This window comes from Cicer arietinum, chromosome 6 (assembly GCF_000331145.2).
Source record: "Cicer arietinum cultivar CDC Frontier isolate Library 1 chromosome 6, Cicar.CDCFrontier_v2.0, whole genome shotgun sequence".
Taxonomy (NCBI): domain Eukaryota; kingdom Viridiplantae; phylum Streptophyta; class Magnoliopsida; order Fabales; family Fabaceae; genus Cicer; species Cicer arietinum.
The window spans coordinates 19,873,948-19,893,999 of record NC_021165.2 but is presented as its reverse complement, the minus strand read 5'-3'; the positions used below and the strand labels follow the sequence as shown (position 1 = coordinate 19,893,999).

Sequence of the window (20,052 nt, the reverse complement as noted above, 5' to 3'; positions counted from 1 at the left end):
GTAGGGAAAAAAAAAAACGACAGCACTTTCACATGAATATTCTTTCTGGATTTGTAAATTTTGTACTTCACTTTTTTGAGAGATATGCTTGGTTTCTTTATAGCATAATTGTAGTAATATGTTTGTTTATTAGACCAACAACTAACGTGCGCAGTTTCATCATTTTAATTCTTATTTCGTTTCTTAAAATTTGATTTGAGATGTAAAAGATAAGTTGAAATATTCTATTGTAATATATTTATATTATATCAAATGCAAAAATGAATAATGAAGCTCAATGTCATTTGATGTCTCGTTGGAGCCGTGAAAAACGCTAAAGTAATGGTTACATTGCAATTTATTTCACATGGTCGTGCCCCTCTGAAAATTCCATAGAATATTTTTGGTTAAAAATAATTTTGTGAAAAAATATAATTTTTTAGAGAATGAATTTTTTTTAAGGGAATTTAAATCCTTTAATGTAAATTACTTTATTTGAATAATAAATTTGAATTTTTTTTAAAATGAAGGTATTTTGACAAAATTAAATTTAGATAATTTCAAATACTACCTAAATACTATGAATTTTAAATTCTTTATTTATTTTAAAACATATGAGTCATGAAATAGTTCATATAAATTTTTTCTAATTTATAATTTTGATCTTATATGTTTCAAAATTTATTTATTAGTTCCTATATTTTTTTATTTTTTTTTATTTTACAAATTGGTTCATAAAATTTTTCAAGTTCTGCAAATTGGTTCCTGAAAATTTGTAAAATAATTCAACCTTTTCAAAATTTTGGTTTTGGCCAAATTTAATTTTTATTTTTGCCTTTAAACTTTTAAAATTTATAAAAATAGTTCAATTTTAAAAGACCAAATTCTTTATTCAAACAACAAACTTTAGAAATGAAAGAAATTCAATTGAAGTATTTGAATTGACTAGAATTTTATTTATTTTTAAAATTTTTCAATTATTTCATCCAATTGGATGAAATAATTTCAATTTTTTATTTTTAAAGGTAATTCAAATTCTTCCATGTAAATTACTTCGTTTGGAGAATTTTTTTGAAGAATTTTCAAAATAAATGAATTTTATGAGATATTTTGTCAAAATTAAATTTAGAGAATTTAAAATACGACTTTAAAACAAATAATTTAAAATTCCCTCTTACTTTATGTATATGAATCACAAAATGTTCCTATAATATTTTTACATTCTCAATTGTGTCCCTATTTGTTTCAATATTTTTGCATTAGCCCCTATAATTTTTCATTTTTAACAAATTGGTCTCTATTTTTTTTTTCAATTTTTTTAAATGGATCCCTAAAAATTTGCAAAATGGTCCATCAATTTTTCCAAACTTTCAGTGTTGGCCGAATTTAATTTTTGTCCCAAAACTTTTAAAATGTATAAAAATAGCCCAACCTTAAATAATCAATTGTTCAATCCAAACAACCAAATTTATAAACGAAGAGAATGCAATTGAGACATTTAAATTATTTGGAATTTTGAAATTTCTACAATTTTTCAATTACTCCATTCAAATACACTTTAAGAAAGTTAATTTTATTTATTTATAAGTAATGTTATTGAAATACAAAATGAGACATAAATACAATACTTTAATATTTTATCAAAAATAAAACATGATTTAACATAACTTCTACTATATATTTATGTTCCAATAATATTACTCTGTTTGTTAGTAAATATATTCATACCAATGATTAAACATCATATATATATATATATAACTCTTTAAGAAATTTTGATATCACAATTCACATCTTCATATAAAACCATGACTCTTTTTATATATATTCTCTATTTTATTTTATAACATTTAATTGATTTATACATGTAAATTAAACTTCTGACACTTAAACTTATATGTAGATATAGCATTTTTGTAGATAATCATGCATTACTCCCCTCCCCTCGGCAGAGTGTTAGTGCTAAGGTGGGCTATCTACATGATTGCCAACTTTTGGGTCAACAATTGTAAAGCACATACTATTTTATATGAGATCAATGAATTAAAATTAAAAGTAGCTATCACTTATGGCGCAACTCTCATATAAGGGGCTATTTTAGATCGATCAATTGTCAACAAGAATCGCAAGCGTGTTTCTATATAAATTAAAATTTTAATTATAACACCCCCACCACCAAATTTAATACTAGTAGAAGAACAAACTATTCCAATTATTTATCGGATAGGATTATTGTCACACTCATGAACATTTGATAAATGTCTATGAAATTAATAAAACGCGCTTAGAGCCTTATAGAGGAGAGGCAAATCACTGTGTCCTCGTGGATATGGAATTGACAGGCCACCACTATAACCTCAATCAACCAATATGATATTGCCATGTAACCTAATATTAAGATGATTCAATTTCTTAGCTTGGAAAAGCAAAACTAATTAAAGCACTCCACCATTGCACTATAATAGTACCATCTATATCTTTGTTTACTTCTTTTCAATTAAGATGAATCATCAAGCTGGCCTTTGCTATATTAATTAATCCCTTGGGTTGCAAGAGCGAGAGACACCAAATAATACCCAAATCTGAAATTATTTTATTATTAAATTCAATTTTGTGTAAAAGGTTGTGTATTATTTGGTAATCAAATGTCACTATCAATTTTATTTGTGTGTTTGCTAGGAAGGTCATAATCACAAGAATTATATGAGCACTAGTGAAATGGAAAAAGGAACAAATTTAATTAATAATAGAAGAAATCAGTATAGGGATTATTGTCTTTCGAAAACTCTTTTGAATTATTGGCAAATTTAGAGGGGAAGGGAGCAAAAAGACAGATTTTCAAAAGACCCGTGGAGGAATAAAAAAAATGTACGCAACATTGGCCCGCATGTGTATGAAAAAGTGATATTTGTTATCTACCTTACTGTCTAAATTATCGTACGTAGGGCACAAAATAGTTTAAAATTAATTAGTTAGAATTAGAATTTGATGAAAGAAATTGTAATAGACTAGGCACTAGCTAGCTAGTCTTTGCAAAAAAGCTTATCAATTTCGTTATCATTTGTGCCCAAGCAATATCTTTGGACAACGGCTTTTCACAATCCCCACGAACCAATACTTATATTCATAACAACAAAAAACAAACACACTTAAATTAAGAGCATTAACACATCATTATACTATTACTACCCACTGTGAGAGATACTATTCATATTTATTAAATTGTAGAATTTATTTATACTTTTAAAATCAAAAAATTATTTTTATTTGATTTTATTTTATCATATTATAAATACAAAATATTTTTCGATTTGCTGATAACTTATATCTTCTTAAATATGTGATATTAACTACTTTTAGTGGAGATTTGGATCCGAGACGATTAAAGAACATGAGCTCTAGTTCCATTAAGAGTACAAGTAATCAGATAATTAAAAAATATATTTTTTTTTAGATTATCTTAAAAAAAATTGTGGGTAATTTACATAATATCCAACCAAAATGTGTGCCACATAAATTAGTTTATTAGTAGAGTAAACATGAGTAGGTAAATACCACTTACATATTTATTTATATGATTATTTTTTTTATTAGATGTTAGATAAATTATCCATAATATTTTTAAAAACAACCTAGACTTCATCTTAAAAAAATTATTATATCATTAGATGTGCACTTCCAATTAAATATTTATTACACAACTAATTTTTTACACAATTAATAGTATTTTACTAATCTTTTGAGCAGATATTTTTAAAAATTACATTTTGAACAACCACCAAACATAATACTCACAATTCGAAAGATAATGTGTTGTTCGAATTAGTTACGTGCGATTAAACTAAGCTGGTCCCGACAAGTACTACTTAATTTCATCATTAAGCAAATTTATTTAATATGATTATAGATTTTTTTCAACAAGATTGGTTCATACTTCTTCACCATATTCTGCGTGAAGAAAATGCACGCTAATGCATATATTTTAGCGGAGCTAATAGTTTAGATAGAGGGTGTTTAAAGACCTTGTTTGGTAAAAAGATAAATAAGTAAATATATAAGTTAAATATGCGAGCGTATCAAAGTTTTTATTTTATTTTATTTTAGAAGAGATAATAAATTTAATAATAATTAATTTACACAACTTTGAAGTTTTAAATTCGAACCCGAATACAATATTAATATTTGTCAGTTGAATTAAAGTTTAATGACAAATCTTTTCTCTTCTATTAAACCTCAAAATCATATTGAACTATTATGTTTTAAAGAAGTATATTTATCAATCATTAAAAATTATATAATTTTCATCTCTATTTATTTCATATATATATATATATATATATATACTAAATAAAATTTTAAATACTTTTCATTTTCACATTTCTTTTAGTTATACTTTTGCTCGTCTTTTTTTCTTCTATTTATAGTATCTTCTCCGAAAAATCAAATACAACTTAATAGAAGAAGTTTTTTCTTTTACTTTCTCTTGTGAAAAGACAATAATCAATTTTATATTGTATGAAAGAGTAAATGAGAGAGAAAAAAAAATCAATTTTGATGTTTAAGTAAATCACACACGTAGATATTACTCATTTATATTTTTGTTTGATGTTCATATTTAATAAACATTCAATTCTTTTAACTCAACACCTTACTTTTTTACTAAATACATAGATATCACCAACAATCCTATATAATTATATTTCAATAGCATAAATTTCTTATAATATAGTTTCTTAAGTGAGACTTGGGAAAAAAAATAATAGAAAACTTCTTACATTGATATGCTCTTCAATAAGCACCCTCTTCAAAAGTGTTACCTTATATCGTATAAGTTCTTATGATTAAAGTAAAATTGATTGGTAACATTTTTCTTTGACAAATTTATAGCATTTAAGTTTATAACTTATAACATATTATTATGTTTTCATCATTTTATACTCCTCATTGTACCATTGATTTAAAAATATTCATTAAAAATATAATTTGATGTCATGTTATATTTATCAATTAATTTTATTAGGGGTGTGCAAAATATATGATTATTTGGACTATATTATAAATTGGATTGCATTACATAAAAAGATAAAATCAATTCCACATACTTAAAAAAAATCAATTGGCCAAACTTAATTCAAAAATCACTTTAATCATTTCAAATTTTTTGTAACTTCAATTAAGATTTTTCTCGAAAAATATAGAAAATATGAAATTTTTGTTTTTGAAAAATCAAAATTTTTCTTGGAAAATGTTTGAAAAAAAATCAATTTTTATTTTTTTTTTATCTTTTATATTTAAAAAATAATCGAAATTTTTTCTCGAAAAAATTGTCAAAAGAATTTCATTTTTTTTGTAAAAACTATTAGAAATTATTTATCTTGAAAAAAATTTTACATCTATTTTTCTTAGAAAGAATAAAAAAATTTATGTTAAGAATTTCAAATGTTTATTTTTTCTAAAGAACTAGCTAAAAACTAATTTTAACTAAAAATTTATTAAAATATTAAACTAATTTATATTTATAAATTCAAAACTGAACTGAATTTAGTTCAAAAATGATTTTTAAGAACTAAACTAAACGAGGTCCAATTCAATTTTCATACCATGAAAATTGCTATATTCAACTGCCAATTTTATCAAAAGATATAAAATTCAATCCACTAACTTTTTCACTCTCGACTAGTTACCTTATCTATTATTCAGTATTATAAGCTCATCCACTACAAACTATCTTATACTACGTCGTATGCTACTTTTACAAAATAAAAATGAAAATAGAGCCTAAATTTCGTTTACGAACTTATAATCTAGACCTAAGATTGGACCGAAGTGTTCTACGTTTGCGTTTTAGGCATATCACATGGCCCATAAAAAATGAGATTAAGCGTAACACTATGAAATCCAATCCAATACGCGTCGTTTAAGCAGAAATACACTTGCATGACGGAGAGATTGTAAAGGACAGCAAAACGACGACGTTTGAACTCTAGCGGTTAACTTGGTTCCTTCCTCGTTCTCTCTGCAAACTAACACAGTTCAATTACAATAAAAAACTTCAAATTCTCACAATTCACAAACAAATTCCGATAACTGTTAGTAACATTCTTCAATGGACGTAAAGTCTTTGGCAAAATCAAAGAGAGATCACACACGGCAACATAACAAAAAGCATCACGGAAGCCACAAGCTCAAAGTTCAATCTTCAGGCCCAGGCCCAAACCCAAACGACGCTGCAAAGGAGCCATTTGGAAAGCAGCAACAAGTGATCGAGAAGAAAACCAATCGATTTCGGTCTCAGGGTTCTTCTGCGCTTCCCGGTAATTGGGACCGATATGAAGAAGAGGAATTGGATTCTGTCCCTGAAAGTTCAACCAAAACCCTAGATGTTGTCGTTCCCAAAAGTAAAGGCGCTGATTTTCGTTATCTTGTTGCTGAGGCTCAGTCAAATGCAGACAAAACTCTGGACGATTTCCACGAACTTCTTCCTTGTATGTGTTTCTTGATTGCTTCACTGTTAACTATCATTCACCAGTACCACTGGCATATTTGTGATTAATATTTGATCAACATAAGTGATTATTTATACTGATACTTTTGTTTAGTATAAGAGTTTAAAGGTAGTGGACTGACAATATAATCATTTAATCTTGCCATATATGTCCTATAGTTTGTAGATCAAAGATAGATGTCTAATTATTTGTTGACGTGGCAAGTTATTATGGGTGGTCAGTGGAAAACAATTTTATATACTGACAATGCACCTCCTTTGAATCCGTAGTATAAATGTTGTTGTTGAGATTATTATTTTAGTATATGATAATTTTTGCAGGGGAATTTGGTGTGGGATTAAGCTCTATACTTGAAGTAAGGGGAGAAGGCTTTGTGTCATGGGTTGGAGATGATAATTTTGTTGTACAAGATAAGACTAGTGCAAATCAGGAGGTAATTTGTTTACTCCCTTAATTAGTTTTGATATGATTATAAGATTGGTGGACTCAGTAAACATGTTTACAAATTCTTTCTGAACGTGGTAGAGATAGCTGTCGTTGACTCATTGTCATCATATAATAATGTTGTAAGCATACTACTAGTGGTGAATGCTTCTTCAAGCTTAAGTATCTTTAATAAATTAGTATATATCATGAATCTATGATGCTTGCTAGTTGCCACTACTACCTTTCTAATGCCTATTTAATTGTTTAGTTACTTTATTTATTTTGCAATAATTGGTACTAATATTAGGAAGCACTTTTTTCAGTTAATTAGGAAGCACTTATGAGTTAGCATCTTTGAAGTTGGCATTATAAATTTAAGATGCAACAATTGATATTCTTATTTCTTTTCAAGTATATAGGACAAGTTGGTCAGTGCTGAGATCCAACATTGACTAGAGATGCGGCCAAATTAGTTTTTTGGAGGACTTGGCAATCCATATTAATCCACGTTTTAGATGTGTAGTCATGGGCCTAAACCTAAACTCCAAATTCTAAGATGGTATATCCCAGATCTTGTTATTAAACCATCCATATTCGTCCATTTTTTAGATGTGTAGTCCTGGGTACGAAGGGGTGCATTGAGATCTCTGTTATTGGGCCACCCGCATTTGTCCATGCTACATGTCTAGTCCTGCGTTTGAGGAGGTGTTTTGAGATCCTACATTGGCTTGTGGTACAGTCAAATCAGTCCTTATAAGGCTTAAGCAATCCTCGGCATTTGAGCTAGTTTTGGGGTTGAGTTAGGGCTAAAGATCAAATTCTATGAGTTCGGAAATACTAACCAATCTGCTACAACTTAGGTAAACAGAAATACATTTACAAAGGACGAGAGATAATAGAAAGTAGATATGTTTTGAATTTTGGTGCAGAGATATTCATCATGCCCTACAAATAATTCAGAATTAGGTTGAAATAACCTTTGGTAGGATATTTGCTAACTATTGAGTGGTTGGAACAAATGTTGTTCAAATTATTTCTTTATCTATCTTATCTTTTATAAAATCTATGGATTTCCACATGCTTGGTTTGGTCATAATGCATTGGATTTTGAGCAATACTTATAGCAGCCTTATCATCATAGAATAGCTTCATCGGTAGTTTTGTAGGCAATTGCAGTTCTTCAAGAATCCTTTTTAGCCAGTACTTTACACCCTTATTGAGCTATAGCTCTACGGTCGACTCAGAACTGCTTTTTGCTCTGTTTTTTTACTCTGCCATCTGATCAAATTACCCATACAAATGTGCAGCATGAGTATCTTGATGTTGATCTGCAGTCTTATTTCTGATTCATTTAGGGTTACAGTTACTCAAGGATCAAACATACAAGAAAAGTTGGCCAGGAAAATGCTAACCAGTCTGCTACAGCTTAGGAAAACAGAAATACATATACAAAGGATGAGAACACACAGAAATAATAATTGCTATCATACCATGTGATTTTCTTGAGCATTCTTATCAAGAGTTGTGTTAGAGTCCAAATGAGGACGTGTTCTCAAATGATCCATAGCAGTTTAAACCCACGGTATGTGGGAGGGAATGGGGAGTTATCTTGGAAATCATTTGGAGTTAGTTAGAGAGGGAGAATTAACCATTTTCTCTGTAGGAGCATCTGCGCAGTGGACAGTAGGCCCGTAGGGTACTCATTTCACTGTATTTCTTTTCTTTCAGCCATAATATAATTACTATCATCCATGTTTGTTCAGTTCTCTTACAAATTCGTGGTTTGGAGATTCTCTTTTCTAACAAGTTCTTATATTCCAACTTCGTTTAGTGTTTTTCATTACTTACCATGAATTGGGTTTTTATGCAGGCATCATTTATTTCCTTGAATTTGCATGCTATTGCTGAAAAGCTTGCAAAAGTTGACTTATCAAAGAGATTATTTATTGAGTCTGACCTGATACCCTCTGAGTTGGTATGTCTATCTTCTAAATTGATCTTGAAAATTATGTGGCTGTTGTCTTTTTGCATGTTTCATTGCATTTATGTTAGTCATATTTTATAATATTTATTTTACCTTCCTCATTTTCTTCATTTCATTTTCCTATTTTTCCTCTTAGTGCGGCATAGTTATTTTTTGCGACGTTTTACATTTGAGTATTTGATCTAATTTGCACTTTTTCAATAGTTGTGTATGTTGTTTAATTTACTTTTGATTTTATTTCTGTTATCTGATTGAAACCATGCATGATGTCATATCACATTAATACGCAGGTTGTAACTAAATTAGAGCAATAGGAAGGTACACCCAGGTCCAATTAAGCATGTTTTGTGATCCTGTGTATCCCCAGACATGGGTATTGCAGAATTAAAATCCCTTAGGATGCATTTGGGTTGCAAAAAAAAGTTGTCTGTTTTCACTAATAATTACAAAAATATTACATTGCTTTCTCCGTTTCTTGTACACATTATTCAATACCAGAAACAAAGGAAAAACTTTGTGACATTTTGGTTATTATTAGTTTAAACAGAAAATGCTTTGGTTGTTGTACTTGTAAGTTGTAATTGTTGTTTTAGTTAGTGAAATAAAAAAACTGAAGCAGAGTACTTTATGCAAGCCAAATTTAACCTCAAAGTCTTTATAGTTTGAAAAACGTTTTTGATTTGGCTAATAATGATTAAATTATCTTATTTTGTTACCATTGTTTTCTGTTTTCAAAGATTTGTATAAGAAAGTGCATATCTTAGAAATGTTGTTTTCACCACTCCTTATACAAATCTTAGAAAACACAAAACAAAGTGAAAATAAAATAATATTTTTGTAATTATTAGAGAAAACAAACATTTTCTCACACCAAATATGTTTTCATAGCTCTTCCCCTATGGCATTAAATATGTGTACCACTTGGATGATAGAATTAAAATTAAAATTTATAGCTAAAGTGGGAAATAGTAATGGCACACATAGCTAATGTATTTTACATTCTATGATATAAGGAAAATTCTAACAAGTGCTCTAAGGATACATGTTAAGGAACCAAATATAGAAAAAACTTGTTTGGGAACTTGTCCATTCAATTTCTCCAAATTTTAAAAATTGCTCTTTTCCACATAAAATTTCTTTTTTTCTCCGTAACATGTGCCCTTAGGACACTTGTTAGCATGACTCATGTACAAAGCAAGCACTTATAAAACATTTATTGTTCCCTTGTAACATCAAAAGACAGTTGTGAATTGGAGTCATTAGTTGATATGGCACAAGCTGTAGTACGCCACACTTACCTGTTATCTATTACTGAAAGTCTGAAACATGACCTAATGTGCTTTTGTTAATTGTAAGATTGACAATATGATCTATTGCTTGTCGTCAATTGTGTATGCATAACTATGATCATACAGTGCTATAATGATGAAAGCTACCATCCTTTATGAATTCAAATATTTATGGTTCCTTGTGGGTAGAAATAGCTATGTTGCAGATGAGGCACTGATACAAGTATCATGTAACTGTTGACATTTGGCATTTTAAATTTCGAATTATATTATAAATTCAATATTGACCCCAGTAAAGTCCACTAATAAGTTGCAGGATGGATTTAATCATTTAATATTTTTACATAGTGTGCAAATTTATATATGCTGCATTAACGTAATCCTTTTTACTTTTACAGCGCGTTGAAGACTTGACAGTGGACATTGATGAAGAACCTGATGAACAGGAAACTACAGAGAACTGTGAACTATCTGAGAGGATGTCTAAAGAATTAAATTTAGATGATTTTGTAGCAGATCAGTTTACTTCATGTAGTTCTGGTAGCAGCAGCCATCTTTCTTCTACTCCTGCCCTGTCTAATGACATTCTCATTCCTGCAAACAACATCAATGGTGAATTTCAGCAGGCTGGCAGTTCTGGTAAAAACAAAGCATTTCAACCTAGTATAGATACTAATTTTCATTCCAATGAAGATACAGTCGAGAAACACACAACATTTGAGGCAGCTGCTGCTGAAGAAGAACTGGATATGCTTCTAGATTCACTTGATGAGACCAAGTCCAGTGCCTCCTTTCCTGTTTCATTGGGAGTCTCTTCAATGGATCTTCCTCAGATTTCAAATAAAAAGCCGGTTGGAACCAGAATTGCATCAATTACTGCTAGTCTAGATGACACACTTGACGACTTGCTAGAGGAAACATCCACTTTGTTGAACCCAAATGTTCTATTACAGTCACAAGATGAAAAGCCTGTCCACCACAGCATGCTATCTTCGCATTCCCAAAACAAATCACCAGTTTCTGATGATTTTGATTCATGGTTTGATACACTTTGATTAGTCAAAGTTCCATAATTCTTGCTAATGTATAATGTGATGCATTCATTGCTATTTTTGAGAGTTGCCCTGGTTAATGAAAAATGGCTTTCTTCTTGATCTTTACTTTGAAGTCTGATCCGATAAATTGCCCTTTTGATTGAGGTTTGAAACAATAATTCACTTTCTAACCATTACAGAATTTAGTGCATGAAATGAAACACTTCAATTCTTTCGTTCAAAGTTATTAATCCATGGTTCAGTCTCGTCAACAAAACTTCATGCAAAGAAAGGGTTTGCTGACAATGTTTACAATACAGATGGCTAACCATCGGCAGTCAAACCCAGGTTAGGCATAAAATTTTGGCTTAGACTTAAATAAGATGTTTTAAATTCCAACTTACTGATGGCTAGGCTCATGTTTGACTAATAATTTCAAATCATGGTTTGTTTTGTTAGAAAGTTCTTTTACTTTTTACTTAAATCATGCTTTAAGTTACGTCTTATTTTTTTTATCAATAGATGAAATGGGATACGAAATTGTGAGATCTCAGATTCGAAACTAGGATATGATATCCAGTCTAATAATATCGGCATTGTCAGTTGAGTTAAGTCTTACGGATTACGTCTTATTTAAATATAAGTTAATGTTTAAATAAGTTAGTTTGATTTTGTCAAAATATATTATTTGTGGAAGAAATCCAATTTATATACTTTATATTCTAATTTGGGAGGTGCAAAACATAATTCAAACATGGGCATAATTAATGCTGTGCTGCTGTCTTAAAGTTATAGATAGTTTAGAAACTAAAACACCTAAATATTCACTAAACACGTCATAAATCCTTTTAAGGATTTTTAACCCTCGACCCTTATCCCAAACTTTTGTTCTTATGAGACATGTCTTATGCCGTGCCTCCAATTTTTAGGGACTAAATTAATTTGAAAGAGAGTATAGTTTCCTCGACATAATTTCGTAGTTCCGATGTTATTAACCTTGCATTTCTCTCCACCCGGTTTATAAACTTATGAATAATGAATACATTATATGAAAACTCAAAATTACGGATTCCAAAATGCAAAAAATAAACTTATGAATAATGAATACATTATATGAAAACTCAAAATTACGGATTCTAAAATGCAAAAAATCACGTTGGATCAGATCAGCAAATTAGCAAAGAAGGGTCCGGGAAGGTGAAGTTTTCGATAACTTTGTAAACAATTATAAATTATTGATCATATTTAATTTGATCAGGTTAAGCATCCTTAGATACACAAAGTCAAAAGTGGAACCTTCCTGGTATCTGTACTGCTGAAATACAATGACAGAACACTGACATAATAACCAATAACGAAAAATACGAGGATGAAACCATAGTACTCTATCGTACATTAGTCATTTAAGGAAATGGAAACTAAATTATCTCTTATAATTGAAGTTAGGTGAAATAACTAACTTATTCTCCTCCTTCTATAATGATTGGTAATTTAGCTATACAATATAGTTATACAAAGTTATTTTTGTTTATCATTGAGTGTTGGTCATTATCATAACTATATAGTAAAGAATAATGGACTTGAGTGATGTACATGTAATTAGGAACTCTAATATGTTTGGGAGTCCAGTTTTTTTAGGGTGGAGGATTTTGGAGAGTTAAGCTTATATTTTATTATATATTTGAGATTTTTTAAAAATTTAAAAGAATAACATAATAAATGATCATATAACATCTCAAATTCTCAATTCCATTTAATTTATTTTTAAAAATATTTTATAGTTTTTTTTAATTTGAAAAAGGAAAAAAAACTCTCTTTTTCCAAAATTCAACTTCCAAACATACCTGAAGATGAAATTCTGGAACAATATAAAAAATATTTCAAATATCAACAAATTTGTATCCATCTCAACTAACCTCTTTTGTTCTAAGAGGTGAGTTTGAAGAACTAAGGATTATGATAACTTTCTATTATTATTTCTCTACAAACTCCATAGGAAGGAATCAACATATCCGGAAGGAAGAACGGAAATGGAAATTTGAGTTGGAAAAAAAGAAAGAAAGAATAACATAATGAGTCAGAGCCATAAAGCCCCTGCTTGTTTAAGAATAGGAACCAATTCACCAGAAATATGAGTGGCCATAATACGATCCAATCCACCAAACAATTTTCCACCTATAAACACTGCTGGAAATTGAACCTTCCCATCATCACTTGCAATAATGGATTCCAATTCTCTAACCATATCCACTTCATCTTTCTCCTCTACCTCATGTATGGCAGGGTTAACACCAAGACCAAGAAGCAAACGTTTCACGACATGGCTCATACAACACCCTTGCCTTGCGAACACTATAATTGCGTTATCTGATACCATGCTAACAACCATTGTTCTCTCCAAGGAAGAGGGTTTATGCGACGATTCATCAATTGTATTGTGGATTTTATTTTTAGTTAATGTGTGTGGGTTGATAACATTAAAGTGAGTTGTGGAGGTGTGAGTCCATGACCTATAAGGAATTGCTTGTTGCATGATGTGTCGAGTGAAGAAGATTTTTTTGGTGATGGTTGGATTATGGTTTATGGTTTTATGAAAGAGATGAATATATACAAATGGAGGATGGAAAATATAGGGGTGAGTGGTTGAAGATTTGAAAGGGTCCTTATATTATTATATATTTTAATTATATTTGTGACGTCAACTGCAAATAAGCAATTTCCTAAAGACTACGCGGTATTGTTAGTCGTCTTACGTTATAGGTTGTGTCGCTTCCTCCTTTGTTTTTCTACGTGACATTTTGGACGGCCATCCCACTTGGCACTTGCTATACGTACATCCCCACTTTGTCTATATCAACTAATGCTTAGTGGAGTAGTGGTGTTGGACCAATTGTGAAACATATTTTTCCCTACTTTTAGGATATAGAATAGAATATATTAATTCCATTTTAAAATGAGTTTAATAGAGATAAAAATAACCCTTAGAGTGTTACTCCGGGGTTTGTATTTGATCCAAAAAATAAATAAATTACATATGTTAAATAATCAACCAATTTTTATTAGTATTTGAAAATAAATAAATAAAATTTTAAAATTATTTATAAAATATTTTGTAAACATAAATAAATTAATTATGATATTAACAATAAGAGTATAAAAGTTTAAATTAAATTAAGGATATTATGAAGAAAAAAGAATTTAATATAACATTTTTTTTTTAAAGTTACTTATATTTTAGATCATGAAAGACTATTTTTTTATGTTTATATTCGAAACCGGAGGAGTACTTTGTTATTACTTCCGAAAATATCTCAGTACATGTCTAATAAAATATTACTTCTGAAAATATTTGAATGCATTTTATATTTATTAGTTTTTTTTGTCAAATTTCTATATTTATTAGCTAGTTTCACCATTAGTATTATCTAGTATTTTAAATTTAATTTATTAGTTTATCTGCTATCAATTATACTATTATAAGTTTAATCAATATATATTATTAGTGTAACTTACATTGACATTCAATAAGAGTTATCTATTTTGGAATATAATAGAATATAATAGTGTCATGTGGTAGTATACATGAAATGAGTGTTTTAATGTGACACATCCCCTTTTCTCTACTATTATTTATTATAATTTTCATATATTGTCGACTAATTCATGTGTCATCCGCTACTTTTTATCAAAAGAAATCTTACAAAAATGACAAAACATTTTAAGTTTGTGTTTGTTTTATGATGACAAAAATTGATTTATTAAAATTTATTATGGTTAAAAGTGAGTTAAATAAAAATATTTAAGACTAATAATAAATTTTGGAAGTAAGGCTACAAAGTTACAAATTCAAAATTTAAATTATAATCAATTTTGGAAGTATAATAGAATCAAACTTCTCAAAAATTAATTCCACATCTTTAGGACAATTTTCACTCCTCCATAAATAGAACCAAACTTGCAACCAATTTTGACCTGAATGAAGCATGGAAGAGAGAATGAAGCATATACTTTTGAGCCATTTCCATATTTAATTTAATGTTTGGCAATGTCTCAACATGGAAACATGTGAAAACAAAATAATAAGGATTTAATAAGTTTTTTACCCCCCATAAATATATATATTTCATTTTTAATCTTTATAATTTTTTTTATTAAATAATAGTCTCTCAAATGTATACAATTTGTGTCTTTATTTTTAAGTCAATTAATGTGTAATATTTATTTATAGTTATGTTTAAAAAAAATAAAAATCTCTTTCACAAAAATTTAATTTTTTTAACTAATGATGAATTAAATATAATTTTTAAAACTTTTGATGCTAAAAATTTTATATTTAATTAATATTTTAAAAAATTCTAAATTTTTATAGATAAAATTGTTATAATATTCTAAAAATGCTTGCATAAGATTATTAAAAAATTTGAATCATACACATAAATTGAATTAAAATCAGATACGGCAATTGTAGATCTAAAATATTTAAGAAATAATTGTTTAATGAAAGTTTTAGAGACTAAAAATAAATATAATATATTTATAAAAATAAAAATATATTTAATGCTAAATAATAAATTAATAATAACAATAATAATAATAATAATAATATTGCACAATGGTAATATACCATTAACCTTTTTTATCAATGAAATGAAATTATTGTATTAATCAATTTAAGAATAAAAATTGCTAACATGTCTGACACACGTCGACAAAGGATAGGGATGACAATTTCTTTTTGGGTGAAAAATAGGGACGACAATTTATTTACTATTAAAAAAAGATCGGGACGACGTTAACGTCATAGGCCACGTTGCATGACATAATAATGCGGACCCCTACTACGTCAGAAAGATTGAGCTATATCTACCATGACATCACCATATTGTTGCTTTGTCAAAAAAATCACCATATTGCTGTCCAACAATTAATTAATCTAGAAAACAACTTGTCAAAAAATAAACGAGAAAACAATTATTTTGAATTTTTGATATCTAAATCAAGTGTACTTATTCTTTTTAAATTCTTTTTAACAATGAATATTATTTTAGTGATTTTTATTTTATTTTATTTATTTTTAAATTTAAACAAAAATAAATTAAAAATTGATGTCTTATAACAAATAAAAAAATTTGGATAATTTTTTATTATTTAAATAGATCCAAATATTTCATACAACTAATGATAAAAAGATTATATATTTATTAATTAATCAATCATATACGAGTCATTGCACATAACCATATTTTGAAAGAATACTAGTACTTGCACTTGGAATATTTAAGTAATTGTAATCTATCTCATGAATGTGAGGTTGTGACTCAACCTATATATTTTACCAATTAAAAAATTTATTTTTTATTTTACTCAACTAAATTATTCTTAAACAATACCCTGCTTTGTGTGTACATAAATTGTGATATTGTTTTTTTTTTTAAGTAGTAGAATTTGTGTTGTTGTTACCAATTGAATGCTGGATGACATGCTTAGTTTCCTAAATCTTGGATATTTTTTTGTATAATTTTTACAGTTGAAAACAGACAGTTGACTTTTTTAGATATGCAACACAAAGGAAACTAATTGAAAGAAAAATTTAACCAAAAAGATTTTTCATGACATGTTAAAATGATAAATTCTTGTAAATAACATTAAAGGAATTTTATATTGTCAAAGTGCCACGTATAGATAGTGTGAATAAGGTCAATTGTGATGACATAAGTGTAAGAAAGCAGGGTCTATCTTGAACAGCGTATTAGAGTTTGCGGAAGCTTCGTTTCTCAACGCTAAAACACGTACACGTGTTTCACGCAAGGATTTGCCTCTTACAAGCATGGTCCCAGTTGTTAGAGCAGTGGAAAAAAGTAACCATACATCAATATTTAAAAGATAAATTTTAATAAATATTCTTAAAATATTTATTAAACATTTAAATATAGAAATATTATGTTGAAAAACACATTAAAGGTTAGATATTTAATTTTTAAATATAAAATCTTGTTTTTGTATTCTTCACAATTGTTTTAGAACCATTTGTTAATATAATTCATTTTTTACGTAACTCATATATAAAAGTTACCAAAGTAATTAAATCTTGAAAGTCATCGGATTCTTTTTGGTAACTGAATCTGAAAGTCATCATATTTAATGATGGAAAACGCACATGTCTAGTAGTTCGACAGTTTTTCTTTTTTTTTCAGATTTTTTTTTTATAATAGACAATTAAATTAATATTTAGTCAATACAAATTAACATATTTAATTTATAATATGACGTAAATATATCGAATTTTGTTAATAAAATATTAACTTAAATGTTACTTATAAAAATAATTAGAGATAGTATTTTTCTATGAAACATGTGAATAAGTAGCAAGTGGAGTTTTTTCTACCCTTCCCTCTCATTTTGCTTCAGTTTTCTTGTCTTAATATTTTAGAGATCATGGTCTCATCTTACAAATGGAACTATAGTTAAAAAGGAAGTCAAATTTTAATAATTAAAAATTATTTTAAAATATTATATTTTTATCAAATAAAGTCTAAAATGTTCAAAGTACATTATTTAAATTGGAAATAACATATCATTACAACTTCAATATATTATTAGCTTCTAGCTATTTAAAAAGAGCAATTTTTCTAACATTTTTTGAAACAAAAACATCAACTAAATCTTCATACTCTATTGTCTCCAAATTTGTTTGTTATATTATAAAAAAAAATTAACTTTTCTAATTGTCACCCATCACCTAAAACTACCACTCCAATACACATAAAAAAATATATATACTATTTTACACTTTTTACTATATATAAAAGTTGAATTTTTTTTTTCTTATTACACTTTCGAAATTTTGTCAAATTTCCTAACATTTTCAAAACTTTTAAAACTTTTAAAATTTTCAAAACTTCCGTAGCAAACAAGTAACTTTTTTTCGAACTTCTTGATTAATTTGAAACATTTGAAACAACATTTTCAGTTTTTCAAAAAAGAAAATGAAAGTTTCAAATAGTACGAAACTTTCAAAATATAATTTTTTTAGAAATTTCGAAAGTTTATGAGTAGCAATATCAATCATAAGTAAGGGGATTTGAATTGTGATTCCATTTTAAAGAATAATTCATGCTTTTAATTTAAAACTAACTCAAGATCAATCTTGATTATAAAACAAAAATGCAGAACGTTCCTAATTGGTGAAAATAAATAAAACAAATTATTTCTATGTGATTAGTGATTCTGAGTGAGAAATAATTAAGGATAAGGATAAGAGAATCACACAATGATGTATCTTGGTTCACCCATGGTATACTACGTCCAGTCCTTACGCAGAACATTCTTGCTTTCACACAAACATTTTTTTATCACCTTTGATTAGTTACAACTTTCATCTTTCAATCTTGAAATGATTTTTTACAATTATCTTTCAATTCAAAAAGAATTTTTACGCGATACCGTTAATCACAAAAATGATTTTTACAAACCACTCAAACTATCTTTAAGAATATAGTCTTGAGTTTCAAATGAAATTATAAAAAGAAGGTTGAAGAATCAGAATCTACTCAACACTTGTTTGAGATTGATTTTCAGTAAAAAGATCACTGAATCTAGTGTAACAAAATTGGAGCTTTGCTTGATTGAAGAGCTTTGATTTCTCAAGTATGATAGTTTAAGTGATGAATTGATTGCACTTAAAACTCTTGATATTTTCTTCACCTTGAGGTTCTTCTTATAGGCGTGATGAAGATTGACGATAACTCATATAATTCTCACTGATTCAGCTGTTCAGAGTGATATTTTAATAGACATGTGTTTTATTTTATCCATAATATTTCTGCTATGTAACAAGAATGTTCTTCGTTTGTGCTTGAGTGTGTATTGTGACTGAGAGCTATTAACAGCTGTTTGGTGTCAGTTTTCTGCTTTGTACACAAGTTGAGCTTTCTACAAAAGGTGCATCATCAATGTCCTTTTCATCGTTGTTGTCCTAATTGTACTTGTTTATAGGCCATCAATCTGGAGATTGATCTTGCTATTGTTCTTTATGTTGTTTTGCTTCTTTTAACCTTTTGGGCTTGATCATGGTTCTGAGTTGTCTTGATATTTGTTTTACTTAAGATCTGTATTTTGAAAAATAATTCATTTCATTTTTATCTTTAAAATGAATTTTCCAGAACGATCTTGGTTTGCTTTGACTGTTGCTGCTAAAAACCATAATGATCTTTGTTTGTCTAGATTGATGCTCTTATGAACCATAGTTTTCTTTAATATACTAGAATGGTCTTGTATAAACCAAAATGATTTTGTGTTGTTGTATAGTATATATGATTACCTATATATCTTCAAATAATACACTAAAAAACACAAGTAAAATAACAACACAATTAGAATCGTGATTAGAAATTAATTAACTTGTTTGTTTATATTGAAAATATTAATTTGGGATTTTGCCTTAACAATTTCGATCAATTTGAAACTTCCAAAATAAGAATTTCAGATTTTTCGGAAGTTTCGATCAATTTGAAACTTTCGAAACTCACTATTTTAATTTTTCGAAAGTTTCAAATTAAATTGAACATTCAAAAACTTGTTAGTTAAATCTTCGAAACTTTCAAAAAAATTGAAACTTTTGAAACTCACATTTTTAAAACTTTTGAAACTTTTGAAAAATTCTTGTTTCGAAATTTTGAAAGTTTCGAAAATATTCATTCCGAATTTTTCATTAAAGGTGAAAAATTCAAAAATATTTTACAACTACAATCAATTGTATTTCGAAAATTTCAAATGAAATGAAACTTTCGAAAATAAAATCATTTTATATTTCGAAAACTTGATGATAAACTAAA

General features: G+C 28.0%; 2 protein-coding genes across 2 annotated transcripts; one reads left to right on the top strand and one right to left on the bottom strand.

Annotated features, from left to right (window-relative positions):
• Positions 1-5,825: 5,825 nt before the first annotated feature.
• LOC101496234 (uncharacterized) lies at positions 5,826-11,344 on the top strand. Its single transcript, XM_004505478.4, has 4 exons — positions 5,826-6,464; positions 6,806-6,918; positions 8,782-8,886; positions 10,583-11,344. Exons 1-4 carry the CDS (start codon positions 6,086-6,088, stop codon positions 11,237-11,239), a joined length of 1,254 nt encoding a protein of 417 aa, XP_004505535.1. The 5' UTR covers positions 5,826-6,085; the 3' UTR covers positions 11,240-11,344.
• A 1,730-nt stretch (positions 11,345-13,074) lies between these two features.
• On the bottom strand, positions 13,075-13,859 carry LOC101495901 (glutaredoxin-C9-like). Its single transcript, XM_004505477.4, has one exon. The coding sequence runs from the start codon at positions 13,749-13,751 to the stop codon at positions 13,296-13,298; it is 456 nt and encodes a 151-aa protein (XP_004505534.1). The 5' UTR covers positions 13,752-13,859; the 3' UTR covers positions 13,075-13,295.
• Positions 13,860-20,052: the final 6,193 nt, after the last annotated feature.